Here is a 21,753-nt window from a genome sequence, read left to right on the forward strand (position 1 = left end):
TTGCTAGGATCTAGACAATCATAACCCACCTCATTCTGATTCTGGCATGCTGAAAGCAGTAATTAACTAGGCATCTTTGCACAAACTCTGTGCAAACATCCTGTGAAACACTAGAAGTCAACCAGTGCTGCGTCATGGCTGACAGACAGCCTGTCATGAGCCACATAGCTCCTCTGCAACAAACTCAACTACATGGCCTTAGGGAAGCCACTATGGTTTTAATCTCAGCTTGCCCCTTTTCTAATATGAAAATACTACTATGGGTCAGTTTAACTGCGAAAATGCATACAAAGCCACTACACACATGACACGTGCCGCTTAGGATCACACCAGATTAAATAACAAGAGAGTTTAAATTGATCAGTAACTCACTAAAGTTTAAACAGAGAACTTGTTTTCATTGATAAGTTTATAGTACTATTGTATGTGAAACTGTCCCAAGAACTTGTCTTTGGGGACATGCAATGGGTCTTTCCCTCAGCAGAAGTGCTGCAGTCCTTCTCATTGCTTCTAAGGCAATGAAGAGAGAAAGCCAACCTTCCTTGAGTTTAGAATTTAAGTACTTTGCATGAAAATCTATTCTTCTTACTTCTTTGTTCCAGTAGAATTTTTTTTTTGCATACTAGCATTCCAAACCACAGTGATTAGCAATGCTAAAAGCTACTATGAATTAAAAAAAAAAACATTGACAGCTAAACAGAAAATTAAATTTTTGAATTGAAACAGCCAGCTGCAAATTGCACTGACAGTGACGTGGGCGTCTTTTTTGGTGCAAAGGTGAATGGTAAAATTCCATTCTGTGATAATCTGCCTCCTTAGAGGGTTAGATCTTTAAGTAACCACTCATTTCCTAGTGGACTGGAAAGATAATTTTAACAGTGTGATAACTTAGCATTGCACAGAAACGAGGCTGATTGCTGACCTGCAGATATTTTTAACTACATGCAGAGTGTATTGAAAGAAAAATCAGCAAATATGTATTGCTATTTTTCATGCAGGGGAATAATAATAAAATTACAGTGTAATTAAAGAACCAAAGGGCTCCAAGTCTCCTGTGCTGTGGCAAAATTCTTCATATGACTTATTTCAGTACAGTGGCTTTAACAATCAGATTATACGGAGTCTAAACTACCAAGAGCCATATTACGTTGCTCTTTTAATGAAGCATTGACTTGCAGGAGGGCTTTTCAGGCAGGAATAAGATGCAACACACCAATATTGGGTATAAACAAGGCCACAGTTTTATTACCTCCCCACAGGAGGGTTGGCACAGCATGGAGATGGAGTTCTACCTAACAATCAACAGACTGCACCAAAACCCACAGAGTCCAGGGGTGTCCTGGGGATTCACTGCATTCCCAGCAGGGAGAGCAGATCCCCCTGCCTACTGGATTCTGCCACTAAGGGAAGCAACCTATGTTGGGGAACCAAAGGGCCTCGGTTAGCTACTCCCAGGCTGCCTGGCAAATAAGCCCATGGCCTCCCAGCCGGGTCAACCACACTCGTTTACGTGCCATCTCTTATGGAGGCCCCAAATCCCAGGGAGTCCAATTGCACACTGGACTCCCTGCCAACAGTCTCCATCCCATGCAAACCCGCAGCTGTCACGAATTATTAAATGTGAAAACATCCACAGCAAATCCTGCAACAAGGCTGTTCCCACATAAATATCGGGTGGATGGGAGGGAAGCTGTTCTGCAATGTCTATGGCGAAGAGGATGGGGTCCCGCAAGTGGTGCCTTTATAGGCACCATGGGTCCCACCTGCCTCTTATGCCTTGCATGTGTGTGTGCTTATGCGCACGTGCATGCAGCACATCTTACAAGAGGGCTGCTGGGACAGGCATGTCCCCCTCCAGTCAATCCTCTGCAGCATCAACAGCAGCCGGAGTAAGTCTTGGCCATGTATTTAAATTATTGTATCCTTTCCTGTAAAGCGGTAGAATTGGGCCAACTAAAGCAGCACAGAACATGCATTCAGCATGGTCACCTTTTTCATTGTTGAGTGGAGTTTGGCCAAGAAGGCGAGGAGTTATCTGTTGTTTCTAATTACTTGAACTACCAATAGACCAGATATTTCATCCTCTAGGACAGTGGTCTCCAACCTTTTTATCACCGGGGACCAGTCAACGCTTGACAATTTTACTGAGGCCCAGGGGGGGGGTAGTCTTTTGCTGAGGGACATCGGCGCCACCTGAGCCCCTGCTCCATTTGCTTTCCTGCTGGTGCCCTGACTTCCCACCGCCCGCTGAGGGGCGCTACCAGCAGCAGCTGAGCAGTGCCACGCCGAGAGGGAGCCCCAGCCATGGTGGCCGCTGGAGAGCACGAAAGGCAGCAGAGTGGCAAGGCAGCCCCTGAGACAGCAGCCAGGGAGGGGGGTGAGGAGGAGCTGCGGACCGGGACCGACTGATCCACAGACCAGGACCAGTCCCCGGATCGGGAGTTGGGGACCACTGATTTAGAGCAATGCAGGAACGTAGAGCGAATCTTTCTTAGCAAATGTTTTCATCCTTTGCTCCTATCCTTTGCACTGGTTGCACAGTGTCAAAACCATATAATCAAATAAAAATGTTGTGCTGAGTAATTCATACAGTATTAAGAAAGCATAAGTCTGCATAGGGAATGCCAGCCTCCAGGTGGGTCCTGGGGATCCCCCAAAAATACAGCTCATCTATAGACTACAGAGAACAGTTTCCCTGGAAGCTTTGCAAGATGAACTCTATGGGGTACCCCACTGTGGTCCCTGTACTTCCTCAAGCTTCATCCTAGAAACTTTTCCAATCTGGATCTGGCAGCTTTACACTGTAATCTCCCGCTGATGACGAGGAGAAATTTTGACAACTTTAATTTTGTAGCCTATATACTGGCTTATGTTTATACAACTGTTGCTGTATAAACATAAAAGGCTAAGGCCTAAGTGGGTGGAGAGTGGGCGGGGCCGAGCTGGGTGAGGTCCCAATTGGAAGGCACAAAGCACCTTCCAATCAGGCCCTCACCAGGAAAGACAAGAGTTCTAACCAGTAGGATGAGCACCTTCTGATTGGGCCCTCACCAGGACAGGACAGAGTTCCAGCCAGTCGGAAGGCGCGAAGCCAAAGTTCTGACAGGGCCCGCTCACTCAGCCCAGCCAGGGGCAATTAATAAATAATAATAACAGTAATAATAATAACAGTAATAATAATAATAATAATAATAATAATAATAATAATAATAAATAATAATAAACAATTTCAGACATAATTGTAAAGGATAAGGGAAAATTCAGCGAAGACAAGTAGATCTGCATTTTATAACTACATGAAACACATAGCATACAGAATGAAACCACTGACGAGTGAAAGTTTTAAGTTATCGTGAAAAAAATGAATGTGTTTCATGCAGTGGCTGTGAATTTGATGAATAAATGAAAAACATCCCTTCAGAGAGATTGCTAGGCTAGCAAAACAAAATGGGGAAAAAAGGAAAGTGAAATTTCAATCTAACGCATAATATTTGTACATGTTACATGAACAAACATTGACACCAAACACAAATTGAAACAATATTTAGGCAAATAAGCAATAAAGACATAAAAGAGGAGATTAAGGCTGGGTATTTTCATCTTTGATCAAAATAAGCATAAACAACTAGGACACGTTAAGGATGTTCCATGCATAAATCCATACTTAAATAAAAGCGAGCTGTGCAAGGACTATGTATCAATGCAGTGGTGCTTGCACAGACAAACTGATCCCACTGTAGTTAACATTCAGGGCCATTTCGCACGGCTTCAAAATAGCACAATGGTTGCTAATTGGAAACGCTACTAATTTGCCATAACCAACAACGTCGTAGACAATCTGCAACAATCCTGAAACCGACCCGCAAAAAGCGCTTCGTTGTAGCGCTTTCAGGGGAATCCAGAAAAGTGGATTCACCCTCCGGATAGCGATACACTCCTGCAACCAATCTGCAACAGTAGCGCTAAAGACCTGTGCGTTACCATTGTTGCTGGTTCTTCAAAGTCCCTCCCCCTGGCTCTCTCCTCCAAACTTCCGGCGAAGCGATCGCCATTTTTTTTTCTCCGAGCGAGCGGGGATAAACGCACCAGCGAGCCTCTTTCTGTTTAGAGGCTTCCCTAGCTTCAGTCCTTCACCTTTAGTCACTAAGCACAAACCACATAAAAGCCCGTTTGCTGAAATAAAGTCCCTTTATTTTTTACACATAAATTCAGCCGAAAATCGGGCCCGTGAGAGGGGGGGGGATTTTTTTTTTTATCACTCGAGGCAGCGTGCCAACGATCATACAATCAAACGACAGCTCACATTAGGCAGCTGGATGGGTCTCTCCGTAGCAACGAATCTACCTAGATTCATTGCTATTGGTCTGTTTTTTTTTTTTTAAACCTTTCTTAAAGGGAAAGGGGCTGTTTGGGAGCATGCTAACGGCTGCCCATTGGCTGCTTGACGGCCAGGGGCGGGACGAGCTTGGCAATAGCGCTTCCTTTCTAGCGATTTCTGCCGAGACCGATAGCCTGTGGGAAATGCTAAAAAACGCAACTGATTCCACTACAAAGGCAGGTATGCATAACGACGAATTCCACTATTTTAAATGGCGATTTTTCATTCCGCAAACAATTTGCAACAAAGATCCCCGTGCGAAAAGGCCCTCATTGTCTTCCAATAATGATTCCCCCAAGAAACTGACTAGTAAGCAACATACTAAATATAAAATTGAGCTTCAGGGAATAGTAAATTACTGCCATAATACTGCAGTAGCTTTACATAATCACATTTATGAGACCAAAGAAAGTGGTCAGCATATACGTGAGCAGCTCTTGCTCTTACTGAGAAAACCCATTAGGATGCTTTCGCTGGCACATCCAATATTATTTTTGCAGCAGTCATCAAGTGGTCTGGGCAATTACACTTTGCTTACCAAGAAGATGAAGCATCTTTTGGTATTAATCAACAGTCTCAAATGATCTGCTTTCTGACAATTAATTTATAAAATCAGTATGCTGAATTCAAATAGAAAACCTATTCACAAACAGTTCTTATACAAATCATACACATACACCTCTCAGGCACTGGATCAATTCAAAAGACATTCATGGAAAACAAATTGTTCATGCCATTGCTACACACACTTTTATCAAACAATCAGTGCAGTTAGCTTTCACTCAAGGGAGGGGACTGATTTCAGCCTACCTAACCCAATGAGTAATTAGCAGGGTGGAAGAAGAAACACCATGACCAGTTCTGTATTGAGCCATAAAATACACTCCACCTCCTGCTTGCAAACGTGCTATTGGAAGTCTTATGTTTGCAAGTTTTCTCATTGCTGCTTTTTGCCTTCCGATGAGGTGGTGAAGCCAGAAGAGAGAACAACCCAAACTTTTCTCCCTGTTCCTGGGCTTGTCAATCAAGGCAAGACACCAATCCCTTCACAGTTGTTGTCTTAGAGACTCAAACTTCCTCCCCCTGCCCCAAGTCCCAATTTTTTTTTAATACATACTTCCACATTGCTATGGGGAAATGCCCCAACAGCAAAATATTTTTTTAAAAAAACCTTGCACTTCTGCATTGCCACAGGATCACAACGCAGCAATGAAACATTTCGTTAGATCCCTTTTTGAGATCCTTATAACAATCTCTATTTTTGGGTACATTTGTGATAGGCTGTCCATGGTAACTGGACCCTGATGATTGTGTGTAAAGTTTTTGTATGAAAATTTAAAACACAAAGCATGGACACCAAGCTAATAGGGAGAGGGCTGCTTCATCACACACACACCCTTTCCCTGTTAATACCCCACCACCAGAAAACATGCACAGGAATGTGTTTTGGGTGCCTGATTCCAAAATTGCAGAGCACAATGAAAGCATTGTATTTTTATTGAGGGCATGTAGCTTTGCAGTCCCGCAGCAATGTAGACTGCCATTTTTTAAAACTGAATGTCATCAATTCAGCCATCAATTAGAATAGTTGAGTACTGACATTCAGAATTCAGCTCTGACTGAGAGTAGTTTAAAACAGATGGGAGAACTGAGGAAAGTTGGTAACGAAGAGTGGGTAGTTAGATGGAGACTCCTATTTGGGCCAAAGAAAGAAGACAGATCTTCTACTGAGAGGACAATTTCCTTATCCAGTCAAACAGGAAACTCTGAAGAGTGCAGAGATCCCTGGTTTCATGTGGTTAGATACTGCTGTTAGAGACGTTAAGCATCAACTGAAAACTCAGGACAAGAATTGCTGTTCCAAGATAATGGGTTTAGGTACTGAAAAGAGTGTACCAGCCTTCTGGATACTCAAAGAAAACACTGGAACACAAGCTTCTCAACATAACATTTTAAAGTAACTTGAAATGAATTATAAAATGCTCATTAGCCTGAAATATAAGAACCAAAAGCTTTGCATATATTGGTTTTACCTCAGAAATTTCAACCCCTGGTTTCACCTGACCTTTCACCACTATGTTGAATAAATGTTTTTGTTAATTTTAAATTTCAAAATGTCTTGAGTGCCATTTAAATAGTTAAAGCATGCTCCTGATCCTTCCCTCAGGTTCCTGGGCTGAGCCAACAACCAAAATATTATACTGTGACAGAGTAGGACAGCCAGAGTTCTTCAGCAAAAAAGAAAACACATTATTAGAGCAGTTCTGTCAGGAAAGGGAAAGTAAAACAGAAGAAAAATCTTGCCTCTGCGGGTGGAAAGTGGCTGGGGCCATCCTAGGAGCCTTTATGGTCTCTCAGTTAAATTACATACAATGCCAGCCCCATCAAGAAACTTGTTGGGGAAAAATAAAAGCACTAAATGTTTATTTTAACTAATAACAGCCCACAAAAGCATGAAGATTTGCAGTTAAAAGAGGTAGTGTGTGGGGGGGGGGGGTTACTCATGGAACACATTTGAAATAATTTATCATTCTTGTTCTTGTTATGTGCGAAGTCGTGTCCGACCCATCGCGACCCCATGGACAATGATCCTCCAGGCCTTCCTGTCCTCTACCATTCCCCGGAGTCCATTTATCATTACTGGAAGTGTATTTATCCACTTCTGAGAACTCAGAGGAGCTCCTACTGGGAGCTACTCTGAAACAGAGGAGTCAGTGAGGCATCAGCAGTAGATACCCTGAATCCCTAACTAGCCCATCGGGAAGAACTGTGTAAATACCCTTCTCTGGTGCAACAATAGCAAGAAGCAGATGATGTTGTAGCCACTTTCAGTGCTCAGCAGGCAGCTTTGGCAAACTGGATTTAATTTAAAAAAAAAAATAAACAGAATAATGTTTGAGTACAAGGTATGCAACAAAAGGATTTTACTCACCTATTCTGCTCTAGTGATTCCTAATAGAAAAGTAATGGTACTCTGCACATGGCCTAATTTCAAAGCAACTTAATTCTCAGATACCTTGAGTTGGCAAAAGCTAGCTGCATCTTAAAGGATTTACTTCTTTACTTCTCAGCAGACAGTTTTGTTCTGGTAGTGTAATAATTGGTCTCCAAAGAGATGAGGATTTTGTTGTTGTTTCTTTGTTTGTTTGTTCAACTATGCTGCTACCAGATAAATTAAATGCACCATGCAATTCTTGAGATGTGGCTTAGATTTAGGAAAATGTTGAGTAGAAGATTTCTGATGTTTTTATTTTAAAGGTTGAAGATATTGTTGACTAATTCTTAACATCCTCTCTGGATGAGAGAAAGTTTGTTTGTTGACAATTGGCATCCTGTGATGCCAAAAATAAAATAATTTACTTACCCCTTCACTGGAATTGTCTCCTGTATTGGCAAGCATTTCCTGAAGAGCTCTGACAGATAAAGACTGCTCCAACACAAAGTTACAGATGCAAAGGTCAGGAGGGATATACTGTAAAGCAAAACAAACAGGAAAGATAAGTGCTATATTTGACAAAGAAAACTCTAGCCCACAAAATGCCACAATTCCACTAGACTTTAAGTCATCACAAGATTCTTTTGTTTTGGCCATAACAGACTTGCACGGCTATATACCTTTGAAAAGATCAGTATAAGACTGCAGATCAGAGAGCACAACATGTGTATGTATCACAATAATTACAAGGTTACCTCATAAAATATGAGCTAAGAAGGGAAGAAGAAGTGGCCATGGAAGGCTTGCTCGGGAGAAAAATTGGAAGGGGTGGGAGACAGTAGAGGAAATGTTGATGGGAAGAGACAGCAGCAATGAGGGGAATGGTAGGAAACGAAGAAAGAGTCAATGGGAAGTAGAAGTAGAAGGTGCCAAGCAACTGAAGACAATTTGGTATATGTTGGGGAATGAAGATTCCTCTCTTCCATCAAAGGTCCCCTATCATCTAGAAAAAGAAAAAGAAGAGTTGGTTCTTATATGCCACTTTTCCTTACCTGAAGGAGGCTCAAAGTGATTTACAGTCGCGTTCCCATTCCTCTCCCCACAACAGAATCCCTATGGGGTGGGTGAGGCTGAGAGAGCCCTGATATCACTGCCCAATCAGAACAGTTTTATCAGTGCCGTGGCAAGCCCAAGGTCACCCAGCTGGTTGCATGTGGGGGAGCGCAGAATCGAACCTGGCATGCCAGATTAGAGGTCCGCACTCCTAACCACTACACCAAACTGGCTCTCTACTGCAGGGATCTTCAGCATGGTGCCCAAGGGTGTCATGGCACCCACCAGCACATTTCCTAATGCCTGCCAAGTATTTTTAGAAAGCTGGTGGGGGCAGTTGGGCTCCCTTCTAGTAGGGTTTCTAGCTGCCAACTGGAGATCTGGTCATTTGTGCAGACAGCTGCAACTACAGTGTTGGTTTTATTCTGTTTTTGACTCCTCTTTCTAAGTGTATATTTAAATATTTATTCCTTTTGTCCCATGCACTTGGGCTTCCTCTGTGTTTGTGGGTGGCTCTTCCTCCCATGGTGGCCGTTTCGTGGTTGTATGCAAACAAAAGGGGGGGGGAGACAAACAATCCTAAACAAGAAAGATAAAAAAGAACAAAAGAAACTAGACTATTACTCAGCATGCAGAAGACAAACTGATGTCTGTTGATGCTGCTGTTCTGTTTTTGATATTAGATGCTATTTTAAATTTATCTTTTTAGATTTTAAATAAATTTTAATGAACTGTTTTACCTGTCAACGTTGCTTAATATGATGTACACCACCCTGAGCCAGTTTTCTGGCTCCAAGACATTAAGAATCATATAGGCCTAAGGCTACAATGGTGACTTTTACTTCTTAGAATTTTGGCCTTACATATTTACTGAGAATTACATCTCTGTAAGTTCAGTGGGAATTATTTCCAAGCACATATGTTTATAATTGGGTTGCAAATAATACCTCTGCATTATCTGTCTGTAACATTGTATTTCATTCTTCTTCTAAGTAGCTTAAGGTGATAGTAAACCCTGCACCTGCAATTTATCCCCAGAACAATTCTGTGAGGTATGTTAACTAAAAGTTTATTTTGGAGAAAATCACAACTTCACAGAAAAAAAACATTTAATAAAAATATGAGTACCATTTAATGCATTACAGAATGTGAGCGATGCAGTGAGACTGGCTGGTATTTGGGAACAGTTCCTATACATAAATAATACATTTGTATATATAATATATACAACCTGTCACTTCTCATTATTATTACACAACTAGGCAACAAAAATTCATGTATAATATTATGTGCATGCAAACAGTCATATGCTTTTGTTGAATTAATAGCATCACTGTCTTTGATATTGACCTCTCTCAAATGTTTCAACAAAATCCCCCCCCCCCCCCGGTCGCAGTTTCATTTCACAGAAGTTGAACTGTGCTTTTTAAACCTTTCTTACACTGGAAAAGTTATGCTCTTAAAACGTATTTGAATTAAAATGCATCCAAATATTATAATAAAGAGCATGTTAGTGAGTGTTTCCTAATTATCAATGTGAAACAAACAGAGGACAAAAGCTCTAAGCAGCATGTCCCTATTTTTCATGCCCACACCCAAGGGATTTGCTAGACTAATTAGGTGACATAACAGGAAAGGAAAAATTCCCCATGGCTAATTTGATTAAAGCATCTAGAGCTCTCTTTTTAAAAAATTCTTTAATTATGGCTCAGAAGATCAAGTGCTTATGCACTTATCTTTCTGCACAATGTGTAAACTGGTTTTTCATGGGGGAACTTTTTGTGAAAGGGAAAAGGGCTGTAGTTTTAATGTCTGTGACAAAAATTAGGTATTTATTAATGACTGCTTTGTGTATTGGATATAGTATATTGTTTTCATTACATTACTATATAATTTTGTAATTCATTATTATGGTTTTCTACATTTATTATACTGGTTTTTATTACATTTCCCCCCAATTCTGTAATCTTATCTTGACTCTCAAAAAGCTGGTGGACTACAGAGGAAGTAAATAAACAACCCTTATTGCTGAAAATATTCTTCAATTTTTCCCATTCTGTTAATAATAACAATTTACCTGAATACTATCTCCTATTCCTACATAAGATACAACTACAAATTAAAATCCAAGTAACACTTAAGAATCTATTGGAAAATAGGTCCAAAGACAAACTAGAATAAGACATATGGCTTATTATTTGATTGCCCACAAATTTTACTTGCACTTTCCAGATCTTGAAAATAAAAAGTTTCAACAATGAGATTTCTCAGACTGAGTTTGCTATTCCCACACAACACGCGATAGAGATTTTATATTTCACACTTTCAATGACAGGTACAAAGCCTATAATCACATTGTGACAAATAATATGCAGAAGAAACCTGAAGAGCAAAAATTCAAGAGCAATTCTACAGCTAGGGAATACCTAAATATATTTATATTTATTTATATTTATTTATTTGATTTGTATTCCACCACCACCCTGGCAAGCTACAAGCAAAAACCAATGAAATGAAAACCAATGAAATGAAAACAATCTGAAAAGAGATTCTCCTGATGTCCAATTCAGAAAGAACCTGGACATAATAAAGACCAATAGAGGTTTAAAGAGACAATAGGGAGATGAATCACAACACAATAGCAAGAAAATGAATGGCCACACATGGTATGATGCAGTGGAGCAAACTCACAGTGCCCAGATTATAACTATTAACAAGAAATTATTGAGAAGCACTTTCTGTGAACACTTTTGGCAGCAACCAAAGCCCCTTCTCCTTGGACAAGATATAGGTGAATATCACAACACTGAATAGGTGATTTATTGTTTCCTCAAGGACAATAATATGTCCTTAAAGTCTCAAAAGCTACATTTGTCTAAGTATGATCTCTGAAACACAAGGGTCAATATGTACAACTGGTAACTATTATTCGATTTATTTCCTACCACTCCCTACAGCAGGGGTAATCAAACTGCGGCCCTCCAGATGTCCATGGACTACAGTTCCCAGGAGCCCCTGCCAGCAAATGCTGGCAGGGGCTCCTGGGAATTGTAGTCCATGGACATCTGGAGGGCCGCAGTTTGACTACCCATGCCCTGCAGGCTCGTGGGTAACAGTAGTCTTAAAATCCCCCATTAAAACCCCCACTAAAAGACTTTTAAAAAATACCCAACACGGCGGAAAATGCCACTCTCCCCCTACCCAAACAAGGGAGTTAGAGGATGGAGGGTAATGGTGTGTACTTCCAACCCCAGGAGGCCCCAAAGGCCCCATATTGCCCCAAAGAGGCCACCATCAAAGACCAAAGCAGTCCTGGAAAGGGCCCTGTCTCCTCCCACTGTCTTTGAAAGACCAAAATTATGCCTGTTGTGTTTTGCAACAGCCTGTAAGGGCATCTTTTTTTTTTTTAAGATGCAAGCCTCATACTAAAAAAAAATCAGATTTTTCTGCAAACCTGGGATACTTTTTAGGTTTGTTGAAAGATCCATCTTGGCCCTTTAAAGTTCTGATCACTGGATTTAAGTATCATCAGATCTAGCCACATTTGCTAGTTAGCTATTTATCCTCACTTACCCCTTCTCTCCTCACCCTTTGTAGGTCAATCTGCACCTCTATTAACCAGACCTTCTCAGAGAATGTCCCCCTTTCTTCCCCTCTTTTCAATCTGCCATTCTCTTTCTCTCTCCCCTCTATTTCTCTCCCCAGACCACCTCCCATTTTCTTTGTTTCCCTCACCCTCTTCTTTCTCTTCCTCTCTCCCCCATGACAGTCCCCACTTTTCTCTTTCTCTTCTTCCAAGCCAATTTCTTCTTCTTTCTCTCCTCCCTTCTTTATTCCTAGCCTTGAGGTCATTGGCAGTGGTGGTACCAGAGAACTGCTCCTAGCCCAGAGCAGCACCTGGCAGCACCCAGATTTGGAGCTTCTCTCAACATTTGCTGCCATGATGATAGGCCTGAAACATTTCCTGACCTAGAGCAGCTCCTGGGATTTGCCATTGCCAACAGGCACAATGGTGGCTCTTGGGATCTGCCACCACACTGCCATGCCCAGCAGCAGCTTCTGGGATCTCCCACAGTTGAGTTCCACTGCTCCAGCAGTTGCCACCACCAGGCTAACAGACTCTGCTGCCACAGAAGCCACAGGAGTAGCAGCTTCCACCAGGCCCTTCAAAGGTAAGTATGCTGTCTGCACATGTCCTGTTTAATTTAGGAGAATTTAAACTCCACCAAAATGTTTGCTTGATTTTTCAGATTCTTCTGCAAACCTAAAAGTGTCCTAAAGTATGCAGAAAAAGCAATTTTGTGGAAGTGTGGCCTTGATCTGCATATTTAGACATCATCACATGGTTGCCACACTTGGGAAACAGATATATAGATGTTGATGATGATGATGATGCATTTTTATTTATATCATGCCCTTCCAGGGCTCAGGGCAGGTTACAGCCTTTAAAACATATACAAAGTTACAATATTAAAAAATGCCAAGTTCTGGCAGTCATGCTCTCAACTAAGTCCCAGATAGGGGAGGTTTGGCAGCAGGTGATCTTCCATCTCCTCTCTTTCCTCCCATAGCAATGAGGCCAGCTAGTATTGTGATGATATTCAGATATGTAGATGAATATTGCAAGGACAAATTATAGTCCTAACATGTATGACTTCATAGTACGGCTATAATTTCAACAATGTGCTGCTTTTGGCAAATGTTACCAATGTAAAAATATAAGATACCAGTTCTGCTTATGAACATTGTTTCCAGCAAATTGTTTCCGGTAGGCCTTAACATACAATAATGATAGAGCCATTTATCTAATGATCTCAAAATAATTTAAAACATTCATCAGCTCAAGTTTTACAAAGCTGTTAAACACAATAGACTACTGTGAATCAGATGAGAATCTATTTAGTTAGGCACTTTAGTAAGCAAGTATAATGAGATGGTAAATGGATAATGTTAATTAGCCACCCAGGGTACTCAAAGCAAAATCTCTACTCAAAGCAAAAATCTCAAAGCTTCCAAGTAATTTTATACCTTTTAATTATATTGCTGGTTTGGGGAATGATCATTGGTAATATTGCCTGTCTTATACTATAGACCAAGCCTATTATGGCTCACCTTTTTATCACCTTCTCCAATTTGTTTATCAGCTACCATTTTTGCAAGAAGACATTGTATAGAGTATACAATACTCTAAAGACCATGAAGTCATTTACCTATAAATGATGTAAAATGATTATTAAAATGATTTAATATAATCAGTATTTAAATTGTCTTCTATCATAATAATTATTTCTTTAAGATTTTTTGATGATATTAAGTGATTCTAGATATGTAGTCCAGATTTGTAAAGCAAAGACTAACCATCATTAATGCTTGAGTTTAATTCTAAAAACAAAACGTATAACAGGCTGCATCTATTAAAGATGCAATCTTATATACAGGCTACATTCAGATGTCATAAGAACATAAGCACCCTACTGGATGAAACCAATAGTCCATCTAGTCATGCATTCTATCTCACACATGGGCCAACTGGTTCCTCTGGACAGGCAACAACAGGGCATAGAGGCCAAGGCCTTCCCCTGATATTTCCTCCGGGCTCTGGGATTCAGAAACTTAGAAGAACTAAGAAAGCAAATGGAAATGTTCAGGAAATAGAGGGAAGGACAGAGCTCTAAAGAAGAGTACCCACAGGTTACTAGGCACTGTAGATCAATCACCAGAAAGGCCAAAGCTGAGAGTGAGCTAAGATTGGCCAGGGAAGCCCATTGTAACAAGAAAATATTTTTCAGTTATGTGAGGAGCAAACGTAAAGTAAAGGAGGCAATAGGCCCACTGTTGGGTGCGGATGGACAAACCCTAAAGGAGGATGCAGAGAAAGCAGAAAGGCTCAGCGCCTATTTTACATCTGTTTTTCCCCACACGTCAAAGGGTTTAGGCACATCTAGAAATGGCAGTAGCCAAAGGATAGTGTCTGGGTGGCAGGTTGACATGGACCGAGAGGTTGTCGAGAGGCATTTAGCTACACTGGATGAGTTCAGATCCCCTGGGCCAGATGAAATGCACCCGAGAGTGCTCAAAGAACTTTCCAGAGAATTTGCAGAACCCTTGTCCATCGTCTTCGGGACCTCTTTAAGGACTGGAGATGTCGCGGAGGACTGGAAGAGAGCAAACGTTATTCCGATCTTCAAAAAAGGGAGGAAGGATGACCCGGGGAAACTACAGACCAGTGAGTCTGACCTCTGTTGTGGGGAAGATAATGGAGCAGATATTAAAGGGAGCGATCTGCAAACATCTGGAGGACAATTTGGTGATCCAAGGAAGTCAGCATAGATTTGTCTCCAACAGGTCCTGTCAGACCAACCTGGTTTCCTTTTTTGACCAATTACCAGGTTTGTTAGATTGTGAAAATTCGGTTGATGTCATTTACTTGGATTTTAGTAAAGCTTTTGATAAGGTTCCCCATTATGTTCTGTTAGATAAATTGAAGGACTGCAATCTGGAAATTGGCTGCAGAGGAAAGGACATGCAGTAATGGGTTTAAACTACAAGTACAACGATATAGGCTAGATATCAGGGGAAAATTTTCACAGTCAGAGTAGTTCAGCAGTGGAATAGGCTGCCTAAGGAAGTGGTGAGCTTCCCCTCACTGGCAGTCGTCAAGCAAAGGTTGGATACACACTTTTCTTGGATGCTTTAGCATACTTTGGCCTGATTCTGCGTTGAGCAGGGGGTTGGACTAGATGGCCTGTGTGGCCCCTTCCAACTCTATGATTCTGTGGTTCTGTCTCTGGATGTGCAAGTTCCCTTCAGTCAGTGACTTCAGATTGGAAAAATCATATTTATCTATTAGTCACTGATCATGTTAGAGGCAGAAAATGAAAAGTCAAAATTCCTGCAAAAGGAAGTATTTTTGCCATATGTCAATTGCTAAGAATAATGTTCCAGCTCTTAATGAAATGTAAGGCACAAAATGTATTTTTATAAACTAAGACATGATTCTTCTATTTTCACATTAAAACTCCTTTTATTACTATTTATTACTATTATGTGTAGAATGTAATGAGAAAGAATGATTTAGAGCAGTGGTCCCCAAACTTTTTATCTCCGGGGACTGGTCAATGCTTGACAATTTTATTGAGGCCCGGGGGGGGGGTAATTTTTGCCGAGGGATGTTGCCACCGCCGCCTGAGCTCCTGCTCCGCTTGCTTTCCCGCCTGCACCCGATTTCCCGCTGCTCACTGAGGTGCGCTGCCAGCACCAGCTGCGCAGTGCCACACTGAGGGGGGCCCCAGCCATGGTGGCCGCCGGAGAGCACCAAAGGTGAGCCGGCAGCAAAGTGGCAAGGCAGCCCCCGAAGCAGCTGCCAGGGAGGAGGACGAGGAGGAGCTGCGGCCCGGTACCGACTGATCCACGATCCGCTACCGGACTCCGGACCGGGGGTTGAAGACCACTGATTTAGAGCAATGCAGGAACGTAGAGCGAGAGCCAGTTTGATTAAGAGCAGTGGTTTCTAATCTGGAGAACTGAGCCAGGTGGATGACCTTGGCCTAATCACAATCCTGTTACAGCTGTTCTCACAGAGCAGCTTCTCTCAGAGCTCTCTCAGCCCTATTTAGAGCCAGATTTACCAGTAGGCTAGGTAGGCTGAAGCCTAGGGCCTCAAAATCTAGGGGGCCTCCTGCCTAAGGTGTACAATATTCTTGAAACTGTCATAGTCCTTTCTTAAGCATGCTGACATAACACCCTGCTCTAAACAACCCTTTGTGACGCACCTCTGGGTCCCACCCGAGGCTTTGCCCTTCTCTGCCCTGATGTATGGCTCTTGTCCTTGTTTGAGGGACAAACAAGCTTAGACATGCTTCAGATTCCACGCTCTTTATTCTGATTACACTCGCCCACACACACCAACCAACCCACACACACCAACCCAACAACCCTTCTCTTCCCCTCCTTATATCCTGCCCGTGTGACTCCACCACTCCTATTTAACTATCCCATAGTTCCTTCCTACCCTTGGCGTTCCTATCACCTGATGTTTGAGCAGGTAAGTTCCCTCTCTTCTCTCCTCTTTAGGTTCCTCTCCAGGTGCTTCCTTGGTCATGCCCTTCCCTGGGGTGCGGGAGCTGGGATGTCTAATTTGTGTCTCTCCATCTCACCACCCCTTTCACAGGCTGGCTGAGCATACTCTCCACCTTCCAGTTTGCCTCCTCAGACTGCCTCCAAGCTCAGGTAAGTCTCTGCCCTCTTCCCTTTTTTCAGCTCACACTCTCTTCTTTGCTGAACCTCGGCTGATTCTAGGCCCCCCTCCTTCTGTGCTATCCCTTTAAGTCTGGGCAGGCGCCGGCTCGTCTCCATATCCCCGCTACTGCTGTTGCTGTTTAAACCCCTTGCTGCCGCATCATAGCCCTGGCAACATTTGGAGACGCTTCGCCCCGCATTCTTGCTAGCCGTCGGGGCTTTCTCTTCCTCGCCTCCCTTCCTCTCTGACGATGGCTGGGGCTCCGTGTTGCCGTTCAGGTAGGTTGCTCTCCGGTCTGGTGGTCTTTCTCGGCTCACTTCCTCTCCCCCGTCAGGCCTGTCCAGAAACCCTTCAGCAATTGTCCTTGCACTCCATTTCAGAATATTGTTTTTAGCCAATAATTCAACACTTGTGTCACTCATGTCATATTCATTGCCATGTTCTATTTTATTAAACAGATTAGGCCCTAGGAAGCAAAAGGCCACATGGGCAGTTAGTAAAGTTGCTCACAGATATTATCAGCTGCAAGAGCCCCACTGAATACAGTTCACCTAGGGAGAGATTTTAAATTTTCCTTGAGCTACAAGACCACTCAGGAAAAAGCATGACTGATTTAGGGCCATTTCCCACGGCGATCTTTGTTGCAAATTGTTTGCGGAATGAAAAATCGCCATTTAAAATAGTGGAATTCGTCGTTTTGCACACCTGGCTTTGTAGTGGAATCAGTTGCGTTTTTTAGCGTTTCCCACAGGCTTCCGGTCTCGGCAGAAATCGCTAGAAAGGAAGCGCTATTGCCAAGCTTGTCCCGCCCCTGGCCGTCAAGCAGCCAATGGGCAGCCGTTAGCATGCTCCCAAACAGCCCCTTTCCCTTTAAGAAAGCTTTTTTAAAAAAAAAAACAGACCCATAGCAACGAATCTACATAGATTCCTTGCACTGGAGAGACCCATCCAGCTGCCTAATGTGATCTATCGTTTGATTGTATGATCGTTGGCACGCTGGCTCGAGTGATAAAAAAAAATCCCCCCCCCCCTTCTCACGGGCTCGATTTTCGGCTGAATTTATGTGTAAAAAATAAAGGGACTTTATTTCTGCAAACGGGCTTTTATGTGGTTTGTGCTTAGTGACTAAAGGTGAAGGACTGAAGCCAGGGAAGCCTCTAAACAGAAAGAGGCTCGCCGGTGCGTTTATCCCCGCTCGCTCCGAGAAAAAAAAATGGCGATCGCTTCGCCGGAAGTTTGGAGGAGAGATCCAGGGGGAGGGACTTTGAAGAACCAGCTACAATGGTAACGCACAGGTCTTTAGCGCTACTGTTGCAGATTGGTTGCAGGAGTGTATCGCTATCCGGAGGGTGAATCCAGTTTTCTGGATTCCCCTGAAAGCGCCACAACGAAGCGCTTATTGCTGATCGGTTTCAGGATTGTTGCAGATTGTTGACGACGTCGTGCGTTATGGCAAATTAGTAGCGTTTTCAATCGGCAACCATTGTGCTATTTTTAAGCCGTGGGAAATGCCCCTTAGTGTTGATCCATTTCACTACTGAGCTTCAAATTGACTGCAGAAAATGCTGAGGGCACTCTTACAACAATACCGCATATATGGCTAATAGCCTTATGCAGCAAAAAATGATTGGGAAAAAGCACAGTTGCAAGATTTATTCCATGAGCTGGTCACTCTTTAAATTTGGTGGTCCATTCACCTGTTGATGGCTGCCTTGGTGGAGTGAACTGTTTTGGTATTATCAATGTAATTTATATCTTCTTTTCCTCCTCCACAAAGAGATGAGTCATAATAAAATAATTTCTGCAACCTCAGTCAAAAGTGCCCAAATATTTACCAAACACTATAGGCGGGAGGCAAATGCAGAAAAGCCACATATGCTGTTTTGGAAAGTCACAGTGCTATCACTGATGCCCTCAGTTGTTTGTACTCAGGTGTTAATGGGAAGGGTGATACCAAGCTTCAAGCTCACAATCTTTTGCAATAAATGGAAGAAAAGGAATTTGTGTTGATGCTACAGTTTTGTACACGTGTGCTAGATTATTTATCTATCTATCTGTCTATCTATCTGTCTGTCTATCTGTCTGTCTGTCTGTCTGTCTGTCTATCTGTCTGTCTGTCTATCTGTCTATCTGTCTATCTGTCTATCTGTCTATCTGTTTATTTGTTTATTTACCCCCTTCACCTGAGGCTCAGGGCAGTTTATATGGAATGTAAAAAACAATACATGGAATTTAGTTTTCCATAACATGTAAATAACAACAACAACGATAATATTAACATAAAAAACTATAACAGAGGTAACAGACTGTAACACTTCAAACAAGTCCAGGGGCAGAATGCATGAAAGAATTACTGGGAGGGAGGTATGTTGCTGGTTTTGCTCAGTCTCAGCCAAATGCCTGGTAAAAGAGCTCCCTTTTACATGCCCTACAGAACTGTTTTAGCTCAGTCAGGGCCTTGATCTCCTCCAGGAGCTCATTCCACCAGATAGAGCCCATGGCAAAGAAGGCTCTGGCCCTGGTTGACGCCAGGTGGGCTTCTTTAGGGCCAGGGATCATTAGCTGGTTGCTGGTGGTAGAGCATCTTGTTAACACTTCCCGGGTTATAAAATTTGTAAGCTCAAGGGTGGTTTAAAAAAAAAAAAAAACAAGTAGTAAACTTACAATTTCATCTTCCCAAAAATTCTTGCTTATTCCACAAAATTGTCCCAAAGTTTGGTTATAGCAAAAGTTTTTCACAGTGTTAATCTGAACATATATGATTTTTTTAATCACCATGGTGTTTAACAATAAAATCTTATATATTTTTTACAGGCAGAATTGTGAATTGCAGAATTTTACACACCCATCATCATCCTTGGCTTTACTCAATTCTGTTTAAAATTGACTCTACCATCTTCCTTTAGTTGTGAGAAGAAGTGGGGAATTAGGGGGTCTCACAAGTGGAAAAGCCTAGGGCCTCTCTTGATCTAAATCTGTCACTGGTCCCACCTACATCACAATCCAATTTTCACAACTTTTAAAGAAAGTAGACAAGGCAAGAGAGGGCTTTGGTTCAGCAAGGCTTCTGATTGATTATTGGATATCAGTTTGACTGTAGATTTTGAGTATTGCTTTGGTAGCAGCTGCCATCATAGCACAAAGATCTGCACTTGGTTAAGCTGTGGCAATCATTTTGTGGCTGACTCAATTTCCTGTGGAAGCCATTTTGTTTTTTGCCATGTCAGAATTCCAAATGTACTCCTAGGCTCAACAAGGTCAGGGACCTTGCACAATGCAGTCTCCTTGGCATTTTTCCGGTTGCTACAATTCAAAATAGTTTTTAAAGTCTTGCAAAATCACCTGGCTAAACTTCAGGTTCTATTTTGGGTTGAAATTCAGTTCGTTGTTGAAGACAATAATGGTGAAGATCAGGGACACCTAATTTTTTAACTGGAACAGTAGGTCTCTGCATTCCCCTGAGGATCTGGATGGGTGGTCATCGAGTGGGTGGGAATGTGTTTTATTTCACCACCAGGTTACAATGGGTCTTAACACTGAAATTTTACTATTTTATTATGGGGTTTTATTGCTGTGACCTGATGCGAGATGGCTTGCCGATAGCGGTGGGTAAGAAATCCAATAATAAAAAAATAAGTAAGGATGAAATGAGGAGGAGGAGGAGGGAGGAGATGAGGAAGAGAGGAAAAATCTCCTTACAACTTCTGATTCCTGTACTTGCAACCAAAAACCTGTCTCTTAAGGATATAACAACTGTTTTAATTCAGCAAATTGTTCCATATATCAGAGTAGGAGTATGGACAGCTTATATATTTATATCACCATCAGTATACTGTCACTTTAAAATGGTATATAAACAAAAGCCAAACTCATGACAATACTAATTTATAATCTAAACCAAGATGTGGAAGAAACAATATTCCTACTAAGGTTGTAAAATTTCATTTCTAGAACATTTCAAAGGACAAGGTCTATTTTAGATCCATCACATCCACCACATTGCATTTTTACTTCCCAGTTTTCAATATATTTGGCAACTGCTAAAGGCATATTGTAAAAGCAGTCTGAAAGGCCAGTCATTGTGAAAGGTTACCATCACATTATGTTTTTAAAAGTATTGTGCAGCAGTGAGATGGTTAACAAATTTGCCATCCCCAATAAAGCAATGAAGAAAATTATTTACATTCATCAGCTAGTGAAATGTAGAACACTCTCTCTCTGCAGTTATATAGTTCCCCCACTAACTACGTGAGATAGCTAAAGAAACAAAAGTTTAATGAGGATGAAATGATGTATAGTGTTTGAGTTGTTGCTCAGAAAGTCAAGCATCCAGCAGCTTGTGTTCTATTAAAGTTTTTGGATAAAAATGTATCTCTCTTTTGCTTCATCCATCTAATGAATGCTAAGAACAAAATAGCAGCTGTATTCTACAGATTCATCAAATGTGACAATGAACACTGCAACATATAATGAATGCAAAGCAATTATTCCTAAAGCCACCAGGGAAATTTCTTCAGGTTGTGAACAGACTAGAAAATATGTTAAAGATGGTAATCTGGCAGATTAATTAATTACATGCTATATTTTCATAATGAGGTAAAGGACAATAATTGCAACTCTAAACATATTAGCAAAATCAAGTCAAAGCACTTTTAGTTTCTGTTGATCTTAGTGGGAATTAATTCTGTCAATGTGACTAATTCTGTTACTGAAACCAATGGACATCATTTCCTTTTCTCTTTACTGTACAAGTAAAGTACAAACATATACACCTAAAATATAATTGTTAGACACAAAAGAATACACAAATGTACCTTAGAACAGTGCATTTGATAAACAATGTTCCCTCTTGGATATATGAAGGTGTTGGTACTCACCTTCAAGGCCATACACAGTCAGGGTCCTGTATACCCTGAGGATTATCTACTTGCCTATATTCTCCAAAGAGCTCTGTCCACTCCAACAAACTGGTGAACTCTGTTCCCAAAATAAATCCGCCTGACTTCAACCAGAGCCAGAACCAGGTGCTCCCATCTGGTGGAACAAGCTCCACAATGAGAACAAGGCCCTGTTAGAACTTAAACAGTTTCATAGGGGCTGCAAAATGGAGCTCTTCCACCAGGCTTTTGGGTGAGGCCAGCTTTTGGA

At 41.7% G+C, this 21,753-nt stretch overlaps 1 protein-coding gene across 1 annotated transcript in view; it reads right to left on the reverse strand.

Annotated features, from left to right (window-relative positions):
* The window catches only part of RYR3 (ryanodine receptor 3), a 367,896-nt gene that overhangs the window by 285,660 nt on the left and 60,483 nt on the right, over nt 1-21,753 (reverse strand). Inside the window, exon 3 of the mRNA XM_077322945.1 lies at nt 7,743-7,850. Within this exon, the coding sequence (XP_077179060.1) occupies nt 7,743-7,850 (108 nt within the window). The remainder of the gene's footprint in view (nt 1-7,742; nt 7,851-21,753) is intronic.

This window comes from Paroedura picta, chromosome 2 (genome assembly GCF_049243985.1).
Source record: "Paroedura picta isolate Pp20150507F chromosome 2, Ppicta_v3.0, whole genome shotgun sequence".
NCBI lineage: Eukaryota > Metazoa > Chordata > Lepidosauria > Squamata > Gekkonidae > Paroedura > Paroedura picta.